Genomic DNA, 26,549 nt, shown 5'->3' with positions numbered 1-26,549 from the left:
TTTCAAAGAGAAAAATATTGTCATTTTGGACTTCGATCAAATGTGTTATTCTCAAATATGAATCATGAGATCGTTATAATAGAATTAACTGCACTGTATACCAATTTTATGGGGTTACTTTATTTCCCAAGCTACATGTTTCATGTTGCCAATATAACCCAAAGCTCACATATGGCTCACAAATTTAATAAATCGAGTGTAATGCCCATTTATGAATTGTCATTATTCCAAAACTTTTTTGATAGTGAGAATTTGTAAATATATTTCACTCTGCAAGATAAAGCAAAATAAGTGTGCTCGTTTTAAATCTTTAGACTAAGAATGGCATTTTCCATGGACGCTGCTAATAAGTTTGAATTTCTTTCCAAAACATTTACGAAATCATGATGCGAAGAAAGACGTCATATGCATGTCATTGTGATTATATCTGTATGACCTTTTTAATTAGCTGGCTCGTATATAGTTTTAATTTGATCATTATGGTATGTATTGGTGCGTATATAGATAAACACTTTATAATCTTTTAAAGAACGTAATGGCTATTATAACGAAAATATTTAATATATGTTGTTTTTTTTAGAGACGAATGTACTCGTACACATTTAAACTAAGATCCAGGATATTACATTACGTACCCTCTTCTTCCTCACCGTCGTCATCTTCTGTAATGTATTCAAGAATGCTGTCATGAATGTAGACATACTGATCCTGTAAATAGAATGTTTCCTTCTTAGGTGCCTGATAAAATATATGAATGTGTATCTTATTGATTGTCATTAATTTGTTGAGATTGTTTATATGAAACATTAGGTATATGTTGAGAATGTTTATATGTTTATACATGACAATGGAAAAGAAAAAGCATTGTTTGTCTAGAGCCAAAGCGTATGGTTATGTAGTATTCGAAAACATTCTAAGACATTTTGAGTTTTGCTCTTAAAATCAAGTACTATCAATATTGGACACATACAGCCCTTATAGGCAACCGCACATTTTTGCAAAGTTAAAATCGGATAACTCTACATCTACTAGAGAAATGCATATTTATGTACTGATATCAAATATGTTTCTCTATCAGATGCAACCCCACACACACCAGAGCTTTTGGGAAGACCAAAGTCAATAAATAATAAATAATTGAGCTTTTACTTTGTTCTTGTTTTTTTATACTCTCTATTCCAACTTATCTCATTTACGTTGTTTTGGGGGAATAAGGTAGTTTTACAAGGCACTTGAAGAGTCGAGCTTAGATATCGTCTTTGCTGATTAATTATTGCCTATTTCCATTTACGCATGTGTTTTTCATATATTACCTCTGTTTGCACCATATTACAACGCTGGTTTCTCATCTCGTACACTAAGTTGAATATGTCTACTTCATCATAATCTCTCACTTGTTGCATCAGGTGGTCTATAGCGATGAAGGTACCCGTGCGTCCAACGCCAGCACTGTATTATTAAAAGTTAGATATACAAGTTTTTGCTGATACAATCCATTTTAGTGTTTGAGTTGCAACTTTTGGTTACAGTTTTTGTCAAGTGATTAGCTTTGTATGCGTTACCAACACTCCTTTCTGAATACTTATATAGTAAAAAGTGAGCACTAGAAAGAGTGCATTAAATATATATATTGCTAGATTTGCAAATAACTTAGATTTTTTATATGGTTTTATTTTTCTTATGATGATAATTTGCTTTATCGGTAACAATTGCATTTGTATTTGAAACACGTGTTATTTGTTTTATTTACACACTGTAATCTCATTACACCATAAAACACAATCTGCTTTTGCTCTCAAGCATGATTGTTGAAAAAATGTTTTACATTATTAATTGGTCGTTTCATTTTGTTTTCACATTGTTAATGACGACAATGGTCACGAAAACTTTATTGACATTTTAGGTGATACTCAGTCTATTTCCCTTGCTAAATCTATTTTAATGTACATATTTGTACCCTGATAAAAACTGCATTATCGTCTTAGAGTGAAAGGCCTTTAAACAATATTCCAACAATAATCTAAATAAAACTAGAATGAGGAGCGTTAGTATCTACACTGAGATTTGTAAACAAGTCACGGAGTTCAAATTCAGAGACGTAATGATCCCGCTGGACAATCTTAGTGAACTGTAGAAGCAATAATTACCTCTAAAGGTCGTATAAACAACGAAGGTCATAGCAGTTACATAGATGTAGCTTGGGTTTTCCTGGAAAATGTAGTATGATTATATAATTACTTCCATATAGATTTAACTGCTACATAAAGGGGTAAATGGTGCATGGAATAACTTACCTACAATGCACAATAATGGGAGACTGGAAATTAGGTTTCACATACGTTCTTACAGATGTAACGAAGTTCAAAAGAGCTGCTGGAGCCTTCGGACAACCCATGTCAGGCCAGTTCAAGAAGGAAAAGTGGTAAACTTTTTTTGTCATCTGTGCCTGTAATGAGCAATTTCATCCATTGACATAGTACATCATAATATCAATGTGTTTTATAATACTAAATGTCAAGTGTAGTGCACGGTATTATCAAAAAATATGTTACATAGGGTAGAAATACCAATATAGGGCAAACGAAAACAAATAGGAAAACTTCGTGTAACTTAGGCTAGTTTAAAGTAAATTATTAAACTGATGTGGTGTTGTCACTGGATAGTTCTCCAAAACAAAGAACAGAAAGAAAAGAACATTCCCGCACAGGTAAATTAGAAATAGTGATTTCTTTAATACTAATACAGGTGTTACTACTACTACTACTACTACTACTACCACTACTACTGATTACACAAATTACTGCTGATGTTACTACTACTAATACGAATACTAACGCTACTACTCTTTATACTACCATGATTGATAATAAGGATACGAACATGTAAATAGTTTAATGACTTTGTCTTTCACGACAAAATATTTTGATGAATGCTGACCTGTTAACATTACATCCTTTTTTGAATATCAATGCAAGGAACGAAAATGAAGAGAATCGAAAAACATTATCTACCTTTAGGAACAAAGGCACAAAGTCCGACTGATAGCGTCCTTTTAGCCTTTTTTATCACGGAAAATGTCTGTAAGCATTAAGCACGATTCACATCACCTAACTATGAGACTGAGAATCTATTGACCTTTAAGCATTATATATATATATATATATATATATATATATATATATATATATATATATATATATATATATATATATATATATATATACGTCTCGGTCTATCGTATGGAACTAGCTAACAGAAAAGAGTGAATACCAATTTTGTAAAATTCTGTAAATAATATTTTCCCCTAGAACAAACATTTAATAATTTTAAGGAACTTACAATATTGAGAAATAGATGCTAGATGGTCAAACATTTATATCACCAGACCTAATAATGAATTTTAATTGAATTCCAGTGGCATTCGAATTAAGATCCAGCATTGAAGGCGCCGATGTCGCCCACTGTCTTAAATGTACTAATGTAAAAATATATTGAAGATTGATGATGCATTAGCAGCTTTCCCATTAATCACAACAACATAATCCAGAATGTCTTTGTCTGAGTTATCTATAATTCCAAATGAATGTTTCTGTCTAAGACTATTATTTAACAGCCCGTTTTCCGCTGAATAAATAATCTGAATAATTCAATAACTCGAAATCAAAGTACTAAACATAACAATACAAATGACTGCGTTTCACGACCTGATAAGAAGAATGAATAATTTCCAGATAAACAAGACTGAAAAGCCCTCTACATGACTTGGTCACAATTAGCATTATTTTGGAAATATTATGGCTTAATGGAAATTTCCATTGTGGAACATATGTTGCTGAAATGATAAGTAGGGTGTGGAACTCATCTGGTAGCCTATGCATTTTTATGGAGGCATTCCAATAACTATGACCTAGACCGTACAGTCTGCTTATTTCTCTTGATAATGATCTTGATATTAAATCCACACTCTTCTAAAATATTCGCTATGTATTATTTGTTTATCAAAATAAAAACATCGGTGTCCCTAGTCGCGAAGAATGTGAACTTGTTTTGGACAAGGTCAAACACAACATGCAAATATGACTTATAATCTTGGAGAAAAACTAACAAATACAAAGTATGTATGTATGTATGTATATATGTATGTATGTATGTATGTATATATGTATGTATGTATGTGTATATATATATATATATATATATATATATATATATCCATGCAGTAGAAGCTAGATTCTTGAGTAATATAAGAAAACTTCGGATAATAAGTGACTTCGAATAAATCGAAGATCATGAAAGCGAAAGAGTACATCAATCCATATAAATAAAATAAAGTACCGTTTTCATTTTTTCTTGTTTAATAATAATATTTCCTCAATTAGAGCCTTTGAAGCCATTTCATTGGCACAGCATACAATACCCCAGCAGAAATAGTGAGAATTATTGGCTGTCATCGTTATAATAATCAGCATGATATACCGTTGAGACAAAAATATTCTTGTCATACTCGTTTCAATTTCTATAAACGTTATGTATTTGATCAATAAAGGGTTATAAGAGGCTTTTGAACTATTTTAATGGCGACAAAGAATAAGTATATGCAGATTTAATGAGTAGTCATTTTGGACTGATATGTATCACGTTACAAACATGCCGCTCATGACAGTTATCGTACTGCTTATATTGCGTATTACAGGATATAGGACCGACAAATTACTTGCATTTGGTGTACACAACTACTAGATGTTCGGATAATACACGGACTTATATCATAATTGCTACTCCCGTTTAAGTAAAAACGAAAGTAGTCCTGGTCTATTTTAGAGCATTTGTTGATCTAAACACTGACGTTGATTCAAAATTAGTAAACAAAGTTCTATTTTATTTTAAAATGATTGGTTGTTTCCAAGGTCATGACGGGATTACATTTAAGATGTAAACAGTTTTTTTAATTTTTTATTTCATAGAGAAAATTATTGGTCTAATCAAGGCCATATTCTGTGTACGTGATATAAACACGATCACGTGACCCCCTTTCTGATTTCGCAACGATGGGGATTTTCGAAACGGCGTCTTATGATAAAATATAACCCTTGTTTTAGAGAGAGAGAGATCTCAGTTTTGGGTTTTTCACACTGATGTCAAGTTAATTTGTTGTAGCCAGATCTTGAACTATAATTTTCGTTAGATCATTTGGATTTCAAAAGGATTAACTCTTTATTCTTTGGAAATATTTTAAGGAATGCTCACACAGATTTTGGAAAGACATTGTTTACAAGGTTAATTTGGATTTTGCCATTATTTACATTTCTACAAGGAACTGTAGATAAACACATTACTGACAACATCATACGTCATCGTCATCCATCTTGGATTTTACATCAGGATTCGAATTTGAAATTATTAGAACATATATTACTAGGACTTTTGTAATTTATTTCGTGGATTATTCTTAGATATTTTTGGATTTAATTCTTGAAACCGTAAGTTCTTCTCCTTTTTTCGTTTCTACAGAATTTTCCAGGAAAAAATTATTTGTTAAATTTTAAAAGCTTGTTGTTTTCACTGTTTCTGTGTTACTGTTTATTCGAGCCTAAACACGTAACATTGTTCATCTCATACTTTGATGGCGATACAAGACTTTGAATTTAGCATTCATGATTTAAAATCAAACGTTTATTCTTTCGAGCACGAGAATTATGATGTAGTTGTCTTTGCGTATTGTTGAGACATCCCACAGTGAGTAATGAGGCATTGAATCTGATTCGGAAGTGACTTATGTGATCCATTGTACGTTGCTTTGTATACATTTCAGCCTGATAATCTATGGCAAGACCTTCATCTCTAAAACCATGCTCCCAACATCAAGCATAGCAGTGCTTTGCATTCTATGAAATAGAAGCATGCTTCGGAGGATGGTGGTAAAAAGAAAAAGAATTAACAAAACGTGGTTCAAACTTTAGGGCAGCTAAATAAATTAACTCATGTGTGAGTGTGTCCTCCTCAAAATGATACATTCTTAGGTGGTTAATTTTCAAATAAAGATCACTTAAATTTTATAGCAGCAGAAGCTCACCAGTCTTAACTGAATGACTCTGATTATATAGTCGCCAAGTGTAGATTCAGATGAGACGTTTACTATCAGTTCTCCATGGTAAACTGGTTCGTTGACATCTGGCCAGTATTTGTCGCACTTCACCTGCATAATAATATACGTTGCAATATGGTAAATTAATATGTATTTTGCACGATAGTACAACACTAAGTCATTTAAAAGAAGACGGAATTTTCGACAAATATAATTCTCTTAATTTCGTTCGAAGGTTGCGACATGTGGGGAAAGAGCAAATAACTGATAAAAGCTCGTCCAAGCTGACAATGTATGACGGAGTGAACTCTCTTAAAGGCATTCCAGTTGATTAGGAATCCAATATTCATTATTTAGAATATGTATTCAGAATTTCATCAAAATAACAAAGAGATTTAAAATTAGTTTTATATATATATATATATATATATATATATATATATATATATATATATATATATATTAACTCTTGCACATGCAGGAGTTACGTCCCGTTAGCTATAATCTATTACAAAATACCCTTATGTCGTATCATCATATATAAATGTGCTTTTTCGCATTAAAGGGTACAAAAGCAAATATCTGCTATTTGGAAGTATTCTTCAATGTGTGTATATAATATTACACTACGAGAGTCTTCATTTTGCTCATTCCAACAAAAATAGTTTCTTTAATTATTTATTATGGATAAAACATCTTTATGGTAGTTTAATAACTCGTCATAGAATAGACAGCATTGTTCTGGCAGTGATAGGATTTCTCGCGACAACAGCTAAAGGCAACTGTAGTGTACTAACACAATTGATTGTTCCCATTCTGACCTAATGATTGCAATATAAGAGCACATATGCTTATATTATGGTTAAATTTTGATCTTATGTACTGGAGACCGTGAATGTTGTAGTTAGCCATTCTCAACTGGTTTACGATGTTTTGAATAGCCTTTATGCATGCACGTGCGACGCTGTGGTACAAGAAGGCATGAAGCAAGAAACGTGTAATAGCCTCTAAATGCAGTACCAGGCAGTGATTCAATAAAATCTTCTGTATAACTGATAATTGCTTTATGAGCTTAACCACAGTTTCACCTCATGGAATAACCATCAAATTTTAGTAAAGCTAATAATTTGCAGATAAGAGTGATCAAGTATTTCTTAAATACGTTTGTACTAGTATTTGTTTGGGGTTTTTAGCACATCGCGACCACACTCAGGCCAAAGTGGCTTCTCAAAATGTATTTTTGTTGCATGTTCAAAGATAATTACATTTGTCTCCTTTCCTTTGAATAAACTATATGCATATTAAATGATTACTTATTATTGTTGAACTGTCGGTTGGGTTAGACGTTCCATGAATAGCACAAGGAATGAAAATATCTAAAGCGATTTCTATGAAAAGAAATACAAATTATGCGTTGAAGCGATGTAATTGTTATGAAGCATGTATCTGTTCTCATTCGTCATGCGAAATTACTTAAGGATGCACCATGAAATCAAACTCCATCGATATTTCAAAATAGAGGGTCTTTATAAACGCCTGCAACGTAATACCAAGTGTGATGAGCTTTGCCGTGTAGCAAAATGGCATGATTTAATAAAGTGACTCGAAGTATGTCAATGTACAAGATAGAAGAGGAGAAGGATTCTCGCCAATCAAGATCAGCATATTGGGGAATCCTGAGAATTCGTCTTCATTCAGATTTAATTTGCATGTGGCACAAAGAAAATTGCCATGTACCAGCGAGAACTCCTATGTCGTTTATAACACAGTTTTACAATTTATTTGCAGCATGTTTTTCTAGCAAATCTTAACCGAAGAAACCGTCTTATAATAAAATTGTATGGTCAAGTCATAAAGTACAGGTAAAATCCACAACTAGAAGGTGCATTTAGCAGTGGAAAAGGATTCTCCTCTTGAATCCGCAGCATGCATACTTCAGACATGAACAACATTAGTCTTCTTAGGCAACGCAAAGAGAAAATTAGGTATTAATGTTGCACACTAGATACATCTTTTGTAGGATAGCAATTACTTCAACTATCCCAAAGTAACTCTCTGTACAGCTTACTGTTATAAAGTTATTGTGTACAGTTACAACAGAAGCTTTCCGAACAATTTGAATGTTATCGTTTATATCAAAAACGTTCAGCACTTACTCTTCCTTTTTCCGTACATTTCGTCAACATGACGATAATTTCAGAACTTTGTTCCCATACCATTCTCCAAAAGTCATCCCTTGTCGCTGGCAATGGACCCTGGGCAGCTATATACTCTCTCTTAGAGTTATAACCCTGGAAAAGCATATAATAATCGGAATGTCTTCATATTTGTAACCATACAAAACGTGTAGATTGTTTGCGTGATGACACTCATCAATAGTCCTAGCTGACTTCTTAAAAATTATGTTAATCGACTCCTGAAAAATGTAGGTACCTGAAAAATGTAGGTAACAGTACATTTAATGGCAAATCCGAATTATTGATCTAATGTTGTATTCAAGAAAATTAATATTCGAATTAATTAGGTTAATATCCAACATGTTACCTTATTGCTAAGGGTAAAATTCCTTTCGTCCTTTTCCTAAATAGACGATTCTTTAATTATTTTCTTTCACTGCATAATTTTCACAAGAGGATAGTACTATGACTGGATTAATCGTGACACCATCTAACCACTGACCTGAATGTAATTGGCATTGATATAATCCGATCCTTCTTCGTCCTCTATTGGCAACAGTTTGACTCGAGAATGGTCATCTGCATTATAGAATCACATGGTTTATCTTACTCTTTAATTCATGCATATGTATGCGATGACCAAAGGTGACCATTTGCTTACCCTACATGGAGTACTTAACAATTGATATGAAAATTGGGATGTTTTTAGCAAAATGAAATCCTCGAAGTTGATACTAGCCTACTGTTAACAGTGATAGCGAACACTGAAAATGGCACATGTTTCATCGCTTCAATCCTTATCTAAGTTTATGTTAGGTATTTGTTTATCGTTTGTTCCGTTAAATACAATAAAAGTTACAACCAATATACGCTTATTATTAGTGTAACAGCCTAGTGTACAGAAAACATAATATAATCATCACTTGAATGGAAGAACAGATTTCAAATAGGTGTCATTCAATTTAGCACTCAGCTATCTAGAATTGTTTTTGCTGCTTGCCCTTTTCTAATCCTTTCCTTATATATTTAAGTACAAAAATGAGGAAGTAGATATTTTATGATACTCTTTTCAGACTCGATTTCTAATGTTTAGGGTGAGAGGAACACTTGAGAGGTACTGCTCATCATTTTGAGGGAGATACATATCGCTATTATTTTACCGTCAAAACGCATTTCTAATCAAAAATGAATTAAAAATGTAAAATAAGCTAGTAATTACAATACACAACGAATCCAGTGAAGTTATAAAATTAATAAAGATTTAAAGATACGAACTACAGTAACATATATTTCTCCAACAACATCCAAACAAGTTAAATGACATATGTGTTTTTATGTTTCTCTGTTTGTCTGTGTGAGAGATAGAGATACATTCATATATGTTTTAAAACAGTATAACCAAAAGGAACTATCAACATAATGAATTCAAGGACATATTTAAAAACTATATCATTCTTAAAATAGCAAAATCACTCACATGGAAGAATATTGGTGTATCGGTTCTTTGATCGGCAAGCTTGAGATTCTGCAGTTTCCGTAGAATGTTTGGGTTCAATCTCTTTTAGGAACTGGTTCATAGTAATGATAAAAACAAATTCATTCCCGCTAACAGTTATTTTAAGAACAACAGAAAGATAATGCATCCTTTCGAGAAAAAGCATGGGATAATTTTCATGATCTTTATGTTTCAAAGCCATAGTGATTCGTGTATAAATATAACAGATTCATACAGAAATGTTTCAGAGCGACCGGATGCAATGAAATCAAGTAAACTACCTCATTGTAGAAAACGATAGATAGCTAGATAGATAGATAGATAGATAGATAGATAGATATAATGACAGATTTATAGTTATACCGACGGACAGTCACGTGAGCGTGATGTGATTGTAATATAGAATGCCCCTAATATATCGTGTGAAGCAACATATTTATATTATAATTGTTACAGACATTTCAAAGGATCCAATATAATCAATATGACAACAGAAGAATTCCTAATATCACACATTCTTGCTGCTTAGTACAATCCGTTCGCTACTTAGGCAAGCCAGGAATATTAACCCAGTGAGGTCGGTATAAATTAACTCTGAGTGTTTAATCTTTGAAATCCAAAATTTTTATCATACTTGTGAAACCAAAGTTTCCAGTAAAGGACACCATTGCGGTTACTCACACCGCTTCCATATTTTACAAATTATCGTTATCAGTTGTTTCCGAATAATTATAAATAACGTTTGGAAAATTTAACAAACACGTGCTGGTGATGTTTTCATGACAATAGTACCTAACAAAATCGATAGAAATGCTCCCTGCAATTGCATTTATCAACAAAGGTGAATGAGCGACAGGGGCAAATATGAAACAAATAACCTCTACTAATGTATAAATGCCTACTTCTGATTAAATAATGAAAACTATGAGTTTAACTAATGAAAAATAACAAAAACCAAACATACAGAATTAATCAATTCGTGGTATAAATATACACTTCCTTCGAGTGTACCCTTAGTGCTTACAGACTATTATCATCTTTTGAATATGTTTGACCACATTTGAATATCATTCTGGTTACGAAAAATGGAAATAATATATAATAATCAAGACTGTATAACGTGTTTGATTCTAATATTCTAATATTAACTTTTAAATAGAATTTCGGATACAATTAGTTCTTTAAATGACAATTTATGATGACTACCTACTACACCAGTGACTTTGCAACTAAAAGCACAAATAAAATAACGGAATTAAATTACACAACAAACTAAGACAACGACGTCCCTACTTGCCTTATATTCGGCTGAAAAACCCACGTTTGAATCCCTGTGCATTGTGTCGACGTGACCTTTTAGTTCAGACAATTTTATTGGCCTGTAAGACATAAGTTTAGATTGCATCATTATAAGAATAACAAAAGTAAAGAAATAATATTATATTTTGATGATTCTCTTTATTTGTTGGACAATTAGAACATTTAAAACAATGACAATGGAGATCGTTTCAAGCAGCTACAGGTACTTGTAAACCCAACAAATAAAGAACAAATACCTGCAATTTAACGTGTTTTGAAATCTTTAATTATTAGTAGACATCTAGTAAACACTATTTGCAACCTTTTCACATTTTCGGAATTTATATATTAAATTAACCAAGATTATTTAATTGATCAATATGTTTTAACATAGAAAACAATGGAATGAAAGTCCATAAAATATAGATAATGCAAGTTTCATAAACAATATGAAGTTTCGACTAGAAAACTATTCTGATAGCATAACGTCTTGTTTATACATACCATATTAAAACGTTTAACCAAAAGGATGCAGTAGCACACATTGAATCAGAACGAAAATGGCAAACAATAATAGCTTGTGCAAAATAGATATTTTTAGATCTGACAGCCGAAAAGGCGAACACAGTTCTTCTTCATATTTCTTTTTCCATGTTTAAACAATATGAATACGATAACAACGTGCACCACACTTAACTGTATATTATTAATGAATATAAAGCAGTATATATTGGTCGAGATTTTAACATTTGTGTCATAAGTAATGAGGACAAGATAATCAGGCAATTAATGTTTCCTAAATCAAATAAAGGGGGAAAAGCCGCGAACACATTAGAGATCGAGGAAGAAAGACCATATTCTCTGACTGATTTAATGAATAATCACCGAGTTATTTCTATGTTGCACTAAGTTATTAAAAGTTGGCTTTGCTTAATTTCTGTCCAATTTAAACCTTTTTTGGCATTAATATTATACAGTGTTTTCAAAACTTTAACTTTATGGACGTTACAATTATTAAATGTCACTGATCCCATTTGCAGTCATCATGAAATTAATTTTCTTTTTCCTGCTAATAATGCAAGGATAGTGTGTTTGACATGCAAGGATAGTGTGTTCGATTCCTGTCCCGACTAAGTCGATTGGGGCGACTTGGTTTGTCTCTGGGCAAGACACTTTACTCCATTCTCCTTGGCACAGTCTAAACCTTCATGTGTTGATCTTTCGTTAAACATTAATCATTGCGTCAATCAAATTACAGTAAGGAGCATGCGCAAAACTGTTATGAAGTTGTATCAGAATGTCCATACCTGTGTATTTTTAGTTTGGATCCTCCCATTCCAAAAGGGGTGTCATGTGTAAACGTCCCTGTCTCTTCTGTCTTGTAGACTTTGAAGCACCTATTTTTATACAAATATTTGAATCGATCTGACGGTAGTATTAAGCTTACGTCTTTAACATATACTACATATATTTTCTATTATGTTAATATGTCTATTATTCATTGAACAATATCAACAATCTAACATTAAAATAACTACTATGTTTACTTATACTTTTGCTTTTACGACTATTGGAAATAATACTACTATTAATAATAACAATAACAATGCTAGTACTAATTGATTATAACAGATTATTATTATTATTATTATTATTATTATTAAAATGAGTTATACTAATACTAGTTCTCCTACCAAAAAACATAAAAAAACACACTTGGGATCCTTCATGTGAAACATGCAACACAACATCTAACACTTTAGCATTATTTATGTACATTCCTCCCTCCCTCCCATCCTCTATCCACCCATCCATCATCCATACATCCATACATACATACAAGCTCTTTGGCGCTTGTTTTCATTGCGTATTAGCTATTTATTTGATATAAGCCCATGCTACACGTTTCAAATTAAATAAAGTACATACGATCGTACATACGATCGTTTGATATTTGTTTCCTTTTTAATATGATAAAACTCCAATAACAAGTTACTTTTTTTCCCCCGAATATCATCAGACCCCTCCACGACCACAACCCACTTATCCCTCCAACAATAAACATAATAAAACCCATCATCATATCGCTTGCATATTATTTAGGTTAAAATATTAAAGGTAAATAATACAATTAATATTTTGAGCATTTTGATGAGCACTGTAATGTGCTATCATATTTCATTATTGCATGTACATGTGCTGACCGCTTTGAGTATATCATTATCCAAAATGATTTAATCGTTTTGATTCCATAAAAGGATTTATAACTTATAAAAATCGGATGATAGCAAGTGATGAGTGCTGAAAAATCGTGTGGGAACCGGTGTCATTATCCGAAATCCTGGCTGGAGGTTATACAAATAGTCTTATGCTTATACTTCGACTCAACCGAAAATTTGATGTCTGGTTGTAACATTTCCATGGACGTTAGAACTTTACCCGAATGTTAGTTTGAGCATGTCAATGTTTTCTTAATAACCTGTTCTACTTGTACGTGACTGAGTGATGCGTGTTAAGAACTAATAGGTATTATATTTGCAGAAAGTGAAAAAGTAAGAGCGAATAAAACAAAATAAACGTAGAACAGGATGACAAAGTGTAAATGATTTTTTTTAGACCAAGCAACAAAGTCATTTCATTCTCTTACTTTCTTAGAAGATAAGATATATTCATAGTATCTTAATATGTGGGTTGCAATATCTGTTAAGATACAATATGGTGATTAAATTATTCCTTCATAAGCACACTGATAATGGTTAAACTGAACAACATTAAAAGAACAAAATAAATACACTAAAATGGATTTATGATACAATACCATCACAACCTAACAGCCATTGATTAGCATAATTTAGATGAACCAACGTATATGTGAAATTAAATTTTCATGATTTCTTATCCAAACAAATAAAAACGACAGATATTATTTAGCAATAGATGAGTAGCTTTGTATGTTTTCCTATCAAAAAGGTATTCCTTCGTAAGTGACATTTTTGAGCTGCAATCTCCTTGCCTATTCCTTAGTGGAGCACGAACTGCGTTCAGTATCTCATTATACAAAGGTTATTGAGTTCTATTTGTGTACTTCTAAAGGTCTTGATATACAGATAAAACATCATCTAGATATATCTTTTACACCTTGTGTTACTAAAATGTTAATAATCCTTATTTAGTCAAACCAGATGTAAGATGTTCGTTCTATAAAAACACACCCTATCCCAAAACATCAATTATTACTTAGGATTTTGCTCCTTATCTCTACCAGCCTCTGAAATCATCTTCTGACTGATCATATTGGGATCCACTTTATCTAGAACAACAAACAAGCAACATACTATATATTTTCTTTGCATTCGAACTTTAAAAACTTATCACATATATTTGTTTGAATGGGTTGCTCGAACTCTTCTTTAATCGCAAATATTATTTTTATCGAGAAAATGTTTTTTTCTTCAGCTGATTATATAGTAGACGTATAGTGACTAAGGCACATCTCACTTTTTGAAGTCCAGCCTAACTTGAAGAACATACCTTGGATGCCAACACTGAGCATACTAGTTTAAAATAAGGCTTATTCTGAAATAACGTCATTCTAGTATCACAATAGTGGATCCCTGCACCCATCGTGTTAGATGAATAAAATGTGTTCAAAATCTCAGTTGGTGCATTTGTTTAAGTACAATTAGAAATAAACTGCCCCTAAATCCTAACTGTATTCGGTGGAATCTATTTCAAAATAATATAGAACGCCTTTAATAGGCAATGCAAAATATATTCACAACAACTACCTGAGACCCTAAATCAAATGTACATTCGTATTATTGATTCAGATCACTGTCTATATAAAATTATTTCACAAAGGTATATTTCCTGTTTCTGCAATTAAAACAGTCTGGATCAATTTTATGGTTCGGCATTGGTTCTGATCATAGTTGTCGTAAAATATTTGTCTACTAAAAAAAGAAATTATTGCTAGTACAGCGAGTATTCAAAGCCTATTCAGTCAGACGACACTATATTTGCGTGTAATGCATTCTACGCAACCTTGTAGTTTTAATGATTTTTTTCAAATAGGCCTAATCATTACTGACCAGATGACTTATAATTTTCATTTGATATTTCCTAGTATTCCTGTATAAAACTTATAAACGTCAGCTATAACAAATAATTGGTTACTACTTTGATTACACATGAATATTTATCCAGAATCCACTGTATATAAATAACATCAACCTATTTTGTTTTTTGAGTTTCACTTAAATTTTAACAGTAGCAGTCCCTTTTTAATCTATGATTTCATACCTCCCTGCAAACAAATAATAGTTGAAACCATTGAAGAAAGACATTCATAAATATGGCCAGTACATGTTTCCTGTATAAGAACTATTGTACACTTACAACATACTCTTTAGCTTGAGAATCACAACGGCCACTATACAAAACAGTAGTAATGATGATGAGATCAGAGATAGCACGATGATCAATGAGGTAGAATCTTTGTCTGAAAGGAAACATATACGATAATGATATAACAACGAAGCTCAAAATAATATACGTCATCTTTGTTAGAAACATAGATGATACATGATCATATGACATATGAGAAATGTATAAAATTAACCCTGACGAACTGAACATTTGCGCTACAAATATGTTATTCTGGAACAACCCTTTAAATGTACATATTTTTCTCGTTTGATACAGGATGATTGAATACAATAATCTTATTATCTGGAAATTGCATACAGAGGTTTCCCAGTAGTGATGATTTGTTCACACATGATCAAAAATAATGATGTATGCGCTGCTGAGGGTTTGATGGCTGGAATTTAATACAATGTTTGTTAGATATCTTGTATTTGTATTTCATGTTTTAGAATGAAAATTATCATAAATGACAATATTCGTTTCTCCGTTTACTTTGTTTGCAATTGTATTGTATGTCTCCAATTATAAGTTTATGGTACTTTAATTCAGATGTATTGTATGTCTTTTATAGATTGTTTTTAAATTCAGTTTTTAAAATTTATGTTCATTTGTCTGCGTTACAGAGGATCGAGATGACGTTTTCATGCATTTTAGAGAGTCATGACTGATACTATTGCTAGAAGCTGAAAACCTGCTGTTTTCGCGTTTTTTCGAGGTTAAGAAATGCGTTTTCAAGAGTTAGTGGGTCAATAATAGTGCTTTTATACTTGGCAACGCAAGCTTTCAAATGTCGTTGTTAGATGATAAATTATAATGATAAAGAGAGTATGGTACCGCGGAGAAAGTCAAGCATAACATAACGAGCTGCCAAGAGTAGAGAATTGTACTTAGAAGTAAATGATACACTGTGAAAGTGAATCTGCTGAATAAACTATTTTTAGACAACCTTACGGATAATACTTTATCTAGTTCCAGCTACATTGAAACACTTCAATAAAAACAAGTTCAAAAATAGTAATTTGAGAAAAAGGGAGACGTTTATAGTCGGTACAGTTAATCCAAAAAAATGCAGTTTTTACCACATTTTATCTACTTCTCCACTTTGTTATGAGAACTTCAAAATTCCACTAACGTGCAGCAATTTTACTGATTATAGAAAACGCAGTCAGGGCGATTTTAAATGTCGAGGAAATTGTAACGCATGCATCTGTTCTTTAAAGCCCTCTAAGATAGGATGCCAATAAAGGACCATATTAGTTTCAGAAGCGCTGTTATGACTTTCAAGGTCTTGCAAAGTTTAGTGCCGGAGTACCATGGTATTTTTAGGTTTAGTAGGCAGCACACAAATAGGCAGCTACTAGAATAGAAAGAAATGTTTACTCTCTAAACAATATAAATATCGCATTATTCATACGACAAAACACTGCAAATACATTAAATTTGATAGACCTAGAAACTAGATCACTTTTGGTCATGAAAAGCACTTTAAACAGATCATTTGTACACTTTAAAAGTACAAAAATATATCAGTTTATACACCTTCGGAGTATCTGATTTTAGGAACTCTCTAAGCATACAATTTGTGACCCTCTACAGCGCTTACAAATAGTATGACTTGCCCCATAAAACCAAAAGTCATCATTATCAGCCGATCTAGACCTTCTAAAAAGCATAAGACCTTAGAACACTATAGGAATACAATGCATTCGCAACTCTCTCCAAGCATATCATTCCTGACACTAAAAACGCATAAAACACCAATCTAAACCATCGAAACGTGAAATGACATCATTCATAACACTACCAAGACGCCCTCTAAAACGCATATAAACGTCGTTCTTGACCAACTAAAATTTAAATTAAAATCATTCCTTACACTGTAAAATAAAACTCGGAAAATCATTATTTTCCCCCATAAAACTCCAGAACACTTCTTTCTTAACCTCTTAAACTCAGAGAAATATCATTTTAAAGCAAGTAAAACTTAATCAAAGATAATTATTTATTCTTAAAATGTGGAAAACAGTCATTCGCAACCCTCTCCATGCATACCATTCCTGACCCTATAAAATCCACAAAGCATCATACCAAATCCTCGCAAACGTGCAACAAAATCATTCATAATGCTATCCAAACTATATCCTAACGACCTTAACATATGATAAAATGAGTATTCTTACGATCTAAAATCAGACAAAAAAATATATCTGGACCACTCATCTAAAGCCGGAAATATGAAAACTAAAGTAATGAAACGTTCACGGCAAAACATTTTAAGCTAAACCCATTAAACAGATAACATTCATGACTATTTAAACACCAATATCACGTAAGTGGAGACTTGCTAAGACACCCTAAAATAAAAAGTACACAATCTTAAGAAACATTTATGTTTTTATAAAATCTGAAATTCCTTTGAAAAATGTACAGGAAAAACGTCATTCAAGGGCCTCTGAAAATGCAGAAAAAGTCGTTCTAAAGGTCAACCTCGAACCTTTCTAAAATGCATAGATATATATTTTAAGATTGGAAGCATACTCGTTTAGTGAAACACATACAAACGCAGAAGAAAGTCATTAAACTTCAATAAAATCCTTATATAATGCACGATGTTTGCGTTCAAAACGCGAAAATTGTATTTCAATTGGTATTTATTATTACCCTTAAAGAACCACATTCTAATTTAGCTCTCTTCACTATGTATCATTAATACAATGCAATGTTTTTATTGTGGTATTACCTGTTTTAATCGGCGGGGACCAAAAGCTTTCGGTGCAACCTCCGGATGTGCAAACATACACTCTAAAGCTGTTTCAGTGAGAAAGTGTGGAATTAAATTAAGACATTCCTTTTATAGTCATGAAGACAAATATGGACAATTTTGTTGTGACAAAGTCTAGTAAACTGATGAAAGAGTTACAAATCCAATAATACATTTTGAAATTTCTTTAAATTATTTTTTATCAAACTCTAGTGAGGGATATTTTAGTATGAAATTAAGGGCAACCATGAAAGGTCTACAGTTGTATCATCTGTGCAACAAAAATGCAGCAACAAAATGAATAACGCTTTTCGCTCAGTAAAGACAGTTCCATATTACTGTGTAAATGATAAAAGTAAACGAGAATTAAACGAGAATTAATGTTGCAAACATAAATGATCGTATAATTAGACAAAATTTACCCACTTAGTAATACAATCTTGACGTCTTCAAATTTCCAGATCTGATGTTAGTTGAAAGAAAATATTAACACAGCCACACTAAAGATTCGTTCAGCATAATTCATATCTGAAAGACAATCTTTCTTTTGAGTATGGGCAGATATACCTGTATTCAGTGTTTTGTTTTAAATAGCCATTACAGAAACGCTGACCAGAGCCTGAACAATCCCCGTCCTCCCCTGTGATATAACTGACGCTGTCATGTCCGTTTTGTGTTTCGATCGAACGTCTATTTCTTGCAGCTGTTACTTTGAAAAAGAATTGGTTGGATCGTCAATAATGTTTGAAAAATGGATCATTTTTGTGACACGTTCGTACCTCTCTTCTCAGTCCCTTACCCATATTATACTCAGTAGAGTATTCCGAAATGTAATGGATTTAGTGAAATATTGAACGCAAACTAAAGGAACAAATCCGGATTCTAAAACAACTAAGAACATATTGGGAATGTAATCTAAGCGATAAGAAGCTTTGCACTCTTATTAATATTTCACATTAACATTATATTATGACAAGGAGGTAAAATTTCAATAAATATTGCCGAAGTAAATACTCATTGATTCTTTATTTGCAATTATTTGATGATGATGATGATGATGATAATGATGATTGCTATTGCTTTTATTTGTAGTATTACTAGTATTGTTAAATATTTTCAGTATCCAGCTATGACATACACATGACATTGTTCATTTACGTGCATCTCCGCGCATTACTTTACTGGCATTGAATGGTTAGTACATTGCTAATTTGCTAGCCTTAGATGGCGTTGTTGTATCTCTCAGCGTATCGTGTCCGTTCTTAGTAGTCAGCCTAGACATAGGTTTAGGCAAATTAGAGTTTCGTATTTCTTTATTGTTGTTTTTATTAGTTGTTTTGGATTTAACGCCATTTGATGCCACATATGATAGGGTATGCATCGCGGCCAGTATAAACTGTGATGCAAACAACCCCAGTAAATTCGCCACAAGCTTGGCTTTTCGTATATCACATCTGCCAAGCCCGCGATCCGAAGCCACAGAGAAGATATGGCAGTGATCGATATAGACGAGCGCTTTAAACCACAACGCCACCCGTGGCCCCTTCATTTTCGTAAAGTATTTTTAAAAACTTCTTTGTAGAATTTCCTTGTTATGTAAATAGTTAGTATTTGCTATCGCCTTTTGTGTTACATCTTTGTTAGTATTTGTAAATTGCTTTCGTTTTTGTAAATGATTGGAAACCAATATTTTAAGTTATTCAGAACACTCTTTTGTTAGGGTATATTGGAGAGAATATAAGGTGATTTCATATCGATTCACTATTTTAGATTTTCTAGATTGTGGCAGTCTTACGGACAATGAATAAGATTAAACAAGGTCTTGTGTATTCATTATTTAGCTGATACATTATTCTGGTGTATGTGTGTTGTATGAAAAACAAGATGATTTACTCTTAGATAGTAAGATATAATGCATCTGTATCCCTCTCTCTTTCTCTCTCTTGTTTGTAAGGATGTAGTTTTGTAAACGTATATGCATCAGTTTGTTTCTTTTGTTTGTTATGGGCTGCATCGTCATCACCAGTTACATCAGGCATCCCGTGTGAAGACAGTTTTGCTTGTTAGCACTGCGTCTCTATACCGTCAAGATTTTTTAAGCATACTGCAGGGTCACCAACACAATGGCATTTTAGACTTTATTTTATGTTTGCAGACTGACAACCATGCTCTCCGATACCATGCAAGCATCATGCTAAAGGATACACTTGATTTAGGTCTAGTGTTGACTTCATCATCGATGTATACTGCACGTGACAGTGTATTGTCGAGTTCGGTGAACATGTTCACTACCTAGATGGTCTAGTCCTTTACTGTGATGGTAGGCTGTACATAAGGCTTTCGTGATGCAGACTGGTTCGTTATCCCTGTCTTCAGTGCATTAATTGTGAGATAAAATTGGCATAAGATAAAGCGAAATCGTCCAGACTGTGTTGCGTGTCAGACTCATATTTTGCATTCAGGGAATAGTCATAAGCAAATGGGAGATCAAGAACAGTCACTTCCTTTGACATATTATCTTCCTGGCGTCTTCTCAGAGTGAACATTGTGCCCTCAGTCCAATCTTTTATGTCAATCCCAGTGTCATAGTCTCGTACTCGGGAAGGCTTTATAGAAACATGGAGGAGAACATTATACTGAAGTGGGTTGGGGCCAACACACAGCCTTTTTTGACTTCTTTGGTGACGGAATGGTTCAGATGACTCACGTCATCCAAACTACTATCGATTATGCCAGCATGAAACTGCCAATCCATCACAATGAATTTCTTTGAGCAACTGAATTTTGGCATGATCTTCAAAAGGCCTTCATGGCTGACTGTGTCAAAGGATGTTGTCAAGTAGATGAATGCATATCATATATTGATATTAGTTTTGTTCCTGGCATTGCTCCTACCGTTGACAAGTTGCAACATCTTATCGGTGATGCCTCGTCTTTTCCTGAAGCCACTTTGACTATATGGAATAAGCGTTTGATCGATGTAATACACAAGGCGATTCAGACTAACTCTGGCAATGATTCTGCCAGCTATTGACAACAAGATGTCCATATGGTTCAAATAGGATTGTATGTTGTCTTTCTGCTTGTACAAGTAGTATACGATAGGTGCATCCTTGTACTTGTGGGGTATAGTTCAGTTAGTTACTGTGCCATTTGTGAGCATAGTGCCTTATATACTTCTGCTGTTATATTATCTACTCCAGGTGCTTGGCCATTTGACATCAGGTGTGTTGATTGCACCGTTTGAGTTATCGCTGGAGAATCAGCAATTATTATGTCGATTTCTACGTAGAGAAATCTTTGCTGGTGGAATAATGTTGATTGAGGATATTGATGAACTGTTTTGTCCATCTTTGAAGTATCGTTTATTTGTCGGTGAGCAGCGTGGCATTGTCAGCAATTCGTAATGGGTTCCTGATGATCGTAGCCCGTACATTGTCCTCAAAGCTTCAAATAAGTTATTATTATCGTTCTTGTCTGCATAGGCCTGAGCCTTTTATGACTTAGCCACGGGTTTTGAAGCTCTCTGAGTGTACATTGGGAATCCTCGTGATGTTGTCGAAGGTTGTCGCCTTAGATGATGAAGTGCTGTCTTCTACGTAAGTATTCTGCATCCGATGCTTCTGATTCTAAAGTTCTGATCTTCTTATCAAAACTTTATTGACGTTTGCATGTGGTACAACTCCAGTTGTGGGTGCAGTTGAGTTTAACGTAGTGTCTGTTCAGATATAATCGACATTCTCGCAGTTTGTATCGATTGTATCCAGCTTGCTGCAAAGTTCTTCAACAAATGCCTGTTTCGAATTCTCCAGTTTCTAGTTGGTGACATTCATCTTTTGGGGAACTTGCATGTCTTGTAGACCTCTGATAAGCTGGATCGGATATTAAGCTGGGAGACTAGTCGCATGTGGTCATTCGAGCACTCATAGCCTTCATCATTCCGACATCCCGCCTATTTCTTCTCCTGGTGATGACATAGTCAATAAGATACCAATTCTTGGAGAGCGGATGTATCTAATACGTCGCGTTTTGGTTTGGCAGGTGGAACACTGTACTGGTAATTATGAGGTCATATTTTCTTAGCTGGATGAATCGAATGTTGCTGCATTTGTCAAGCCTATTATTGTCAATGATACTTGGTAATGTCTTATAGTTACCCTTTATGAGATTTGTGATTTGTGTGCTGACTAGCTGTGATTTGATGGCAAAGGCAACAGCAGGTTCACGTCCCTCATCTTCACTTAGACACTATAGAAGAAGGTGGAGCATGCTCCGACTACAGTTAGTTGTTCCTATTCAGCTAGTCGGTTTTAACTCAGGGCTAAAATCAGAATGTTGCATCAAGCCAATTAAGGGTGTTCTTCTATTTGGTCTATCTGCTGATTTATTGTCCATTAGTGTGTATATGCTATGCAGCGATTGGATATTGCAAAGATTTTTGTCTTTTTGATTGTTTTAGACTGCTGCGGTCTGCAGGCAATGTTTAGAGACATTTTATATCCCTTCCTCATGCCTTTTGTGGGTAGCAGTGTAATCATTAAAAAGGGCTGCTGCTCAGTCACCAATGGGGGCTACCAAATTTCATTGCTCTTTCGATCCAGTGAAAAGCGACACTAGGGTGTGTGCTGGTCTACAGCTGCTGCTCACAGTGAATCCACACCTGCTGCTTTGTCGCTATGTCAATATTTTCTTTATAAGCGTCTGTGGTGAAAGGGAATATGTCATGCCCTGCACGTGAGTTGGATTTCAGTGAGGGAAGGGTGCGTAGATTCATTCTCACTCTCTCGTCCAGGCTTATCTGAATATAATGGCTCGATTATTTAGAGACGTGTAGAGACACGTCCAGATGCATTGGATGACCATAAATTCTTACTACACCTGAGCTGATGCCCCGCGATGTGCATAAAGCTCTTGCCATCTGCCTTAACGGTCGGATTGCATAATTCTGCTTTGCCAAACGTTCCACTAGAAAAGACATTCTAGAAGGAGCTAGGTGTAGCTGTCCACTCTTGATCAACAGTGTCAGGCAGGCAATACCATCTACTGTTACTTATTGTTGAAGGAGATGCCTGACCTGACCAGAATTAACGATTATTATCTTGATATATATGACGGAAGACTGACTGATTAGCATAAGATGTTTTGTTTATTTTTATTTTTCTTTATGTAAAATTAAAATTATAGCTTCATGCGCAATTATGTTTTTTTAAAGCTAAATGATCAGTGCTCAAATTATTAATGTTTGAATCTACGCAGAGATTCCTATCGGATAATAGAAGTACTTACCACACCAATGACAATGTTAGTCAGATGATTTTGATAATTTAAGACCTTTATTACAAAATGTCTGACATGTAGACGGAATAAGAAACCTAACTTACATAATATTGAATAACACGAAGAAAATGCTACTTACCACACGACTCAGTGGGTTTCCAAGCTGCATAAGTAGCTCGATATGGTGGAAAAGTGTCTTGATCCTTTATATCTCTCCAACTTTTGTATTTTAGACCTAGCTTTGTTTGAAAATCTGACGTGTTTCCCCTGAATGGATCATCTAGAAAACAATATACAGGCACATTCAATAATTTACTGACTCATTCATGGAAAACATCAATTACAAAACCTTTCTTTAGAATTTGAGAATAAGTTTGGTAAGAAATCACATCTGTAGAATACCTTTTTAAACATTGCTCTGTACTAGATGATCTTGCAAAACAAATGGATGTTACAATTTCGTCAACGCAATCAGCAATGTAGCCACTATTTTCTTTATATTCTAAGACTTGTTTATAACAATATTATTTAATAATAATAATAATAATAATAATAATAATAATAATAATAATAATAATTCATAATACTAATATTTAATAAAAATCTTTAATAATATATAATTAGCATACTACTACTACTACTACTACTACTACTACTAATAATAATAATCACTATTATTAATAATAAACTGCAAGGTTATGGATATTGTTTGAATATGTTTATTGAGTTAATTAAATTAGAAAACCAGATCAATAAATGAAAAAGTTGGTGTCAAACTAATGACTAAAATATTTGTTAAATGTTATTATGAATGTCATCTATTCCAAGGTAACGTTATGTACGTTCACAAATGCATGTAACCTGTAGCTTTTGAATACTGAGATACAACAACACCCCAACTTTCCGGAAATCCATATACTGTGTTGCAAAGAAAATCCGACAATGGTAAGTCAATCGCAATCTGTCTTGTTCGATCAGTCACACGCGCTGTAGATTGTGTCGGGGTTCTTGAGGGATATGGTGGTGCTGAAATAAAGCCAATATATCCTCGTCATTCCGGACTCCGATTATCCGTAAACCTCAAAAATCCAGAATATTTCAACAGAAACGGAATTTCTAAACGTTAATTTGCTCCGTTAATCCACAAATCTGCGTTCCGGATCCTGAAATCAACGTTGGGCAGCAAAGTGTAAAATTACTGTAAATGCTGCCTCAAAAATCCGGAAATAATCCGTCCAAACATAAAAAAATTTGAAAGATTTTATATGAAAATACAGTTAGTCATATGAAAACACAGTTAGTCAGATAGCAGAGATTCATATATGCAAATGTGGAGGTATGTCAATTTATCAATCTTTGGTCATATTCTAGTAGTACGTTAAAATTAAATAAATGATCACATAATCGTTTGTGTGGACAAACTTAAAGAAGCGGGATCATATTATAACCAACGATTATATAAACAATTTTCAGGTTTTTTTCTGCTTTCCTTCGACGGGGATGGGTTGTTGCTAATAATTAAATACACACACGGGGAACAAATCGGACACATTTTAGACATAACAGATGGTTAATAAATTGTATGTGTCATTAAGTCTCGTCATTGGTTACCAGTTGTATGTTACAATCACAGTTTGTTGATGTATGTGTAACGGAATTGAAACCGAGTGGGATTTGGTCTAAATGAATAACACACACACACCCTTCACACATTCACAAAAGAATATATATAATGATAATGACGAGGATTGATATGATATGCTATATAAAATGAAACAAAACAAAATATCATAGTTCCGACACAAGCCAGTACACTCTGGTTCAACTTCCACTTTGAGTGGAAAAAAGCACAAAATATCACAGTTCCACTTTGACTCAACTTCCCAGATTCATACTGGCTCAAATTCACCCTCCACTTTGGCTCTACTTTTATCTCCACCAGTTTCAGTCTGGCGCAACAACGTTCCCATCAGGTCTCATTGGATAGTTTCGTATTTTGACACCCCCTAATTTGTAAGGCAGAAGGCATAAACCTAATTATCACAAGCCTAGCATTTGTAAATTCACACACAAGCTAAATATGTCATGTGGTTTATATTTACTTTGAGTTATGCTTGGAAATGGGTTGGCTTGTTAGTGACTGCCTGTCATAGTTAGAAGAGCATTAGAGATCAAATATGTAACTTGGACTGCAAATGAGCAGCCGACTTGGCTTACGTATTTACGAGTGTCATGCTTCAGAGGTAAATATCTAAAAATCTAGATGGTTGAGGGGTGATGAAAAATACGCTAATTTGTTATAGTACTAGTGAACTTTATTCATCCATAAGGCACATACTGCTTCTTTTAGCTGCCTTGTCACATGAAATCATTCAAAATAGCTATTTGCTGTAAAAAAGGAATGTAACATTTAGGGGTTGGTGGCAGTGTTGGTTCAGTATAAGGACCACCAGTTGCATCAGGAATTAATCTGGTTGCCGCAGTCAAAATCTCACATGCATGCTTTCTACAAAAATAATTAGTTTGTTTTTATTTGTACCTTCACTGTAAAAGTGTTCTTATTGTTCTGCAATAGGTCATTGCTGGATGCAAATTCACCAGATAAACTGTCCAGTGAGACCTCAGTTTCAGTCTGGCACAACAACGCCTTCCATCAGTTCCGGTCTGGTTCACCTACACTTCCTCCTCCACCAGTTTCAGCTCTGTGGCTGTAGTTTTGTGGTTCCAATTCAACACTCCATGACAAGATCCAAGCGATGATGTACCGCTTGTAGTAAAACCTTACTATTTATACTATATATAAAAAACAAGACGTTCAAGACCCAAGGGTAACGTACCCGTGCGTGTCGAGAAACATGGGCATCACGCTACGAGCGACCCACAGCGAGATGTATTCGTGCAGCATCAACTAGACGTCAAGGTAATAAAAACATGCTACTCCTTAGTTTACGCTGAACGCGTCGACAAAGTCAAATATACATTGTCATCGTTTAATGCAAAACCTAAATATTTTCTTGCCTTATTCCG

At 33.7% G+C, this 26,549-nt stretch overlaps 1 protein-coding gene across 4 annotated transcripts in view; it reads right to left on the bottom strand.

Annotated features, from left to right (window-relative positions):
• The window catches only part of LOC149786792 (receptor-type tyrosine-protein phosphatase H-like), a 103,853-nt gene that overhangs the window by 4,425 nt on the left and 72,879 nt on the right, over positions 1-26,549 (bottom strand). For 3 of the 4 annotated variants that reach the window (XM_089977291.1, XM_089977293.1, XM_089977294.1), the window contains 14 exons: positions 24,384-24,548; positions 23,662-23,802; positions 18,813-18,954; positions 18,225-18,292; positions 15,455-15,557; positions 12,364-12,453; positions 11,055-11,136; positions 9,740-9,830; positions 8,765-8,841; positions 8,242-8,376; positions 6,074-6,196; positions 2,295-2,446; positions 1,314-1,449; positions 636-708 (listed from right to left, as the gene is read on the bottom strand). In XM_089977291.1, the coding sequence (XP_089833417.1) occupies positions 636-708; positions 1,314-1,449; positions 2,295-2,446; positions 6,074-6,196; positions 8,242-8,376; positions 8,765-8,841; positions 9,740-9,830; positions 11,055-11,136; positions 12,364-12,453; positions 15,455-15,557; positions 18,225-18,292; positions 18,813-18,954; positions 23,662-23,802; positions 24,384-24,548 (1,578 nt within the window). The remainder of the gene's footprint in view (positions 1-635; positions 709-1,313; positions 1,450-2,294; positions 2,447-6,073; positions 6,197-8,241; positions 8,377-8,764; positions 8,842-9,739; positions 9,831-11,054; positions 11,137-12,363; positions 12,454-15,454; positions 15,558-18,224; positions 18,293-18,812; positions 18,955-23,661; positions 23,803-24,383; positions 24,549-26,549) is intronic. The other variant, XM_089977292.1, reaches the window with a different exon arrangement.

This window comes from Sinohyriopsis cumingii, chromosome 12 (assembly GCF_028554795.1).
Source record: "Sinohyriopsis cumingii isolate HCF-2022 chromosome 12, ASM2855479v2, whole genome shotgun sequence".
Taxonomy (NCBI): domain Eukaryota; kingdom Metazoa; phylum Mollusca; class Bivalvia; order Unionida; family Unionidae; genus Sinohyriopsis; species Sinohyriopsis cumingii.
Note: the sequence above shows the minus strand (reverse complement) of the source record. Positions and strands in the feature narration are given on the sequence as shown.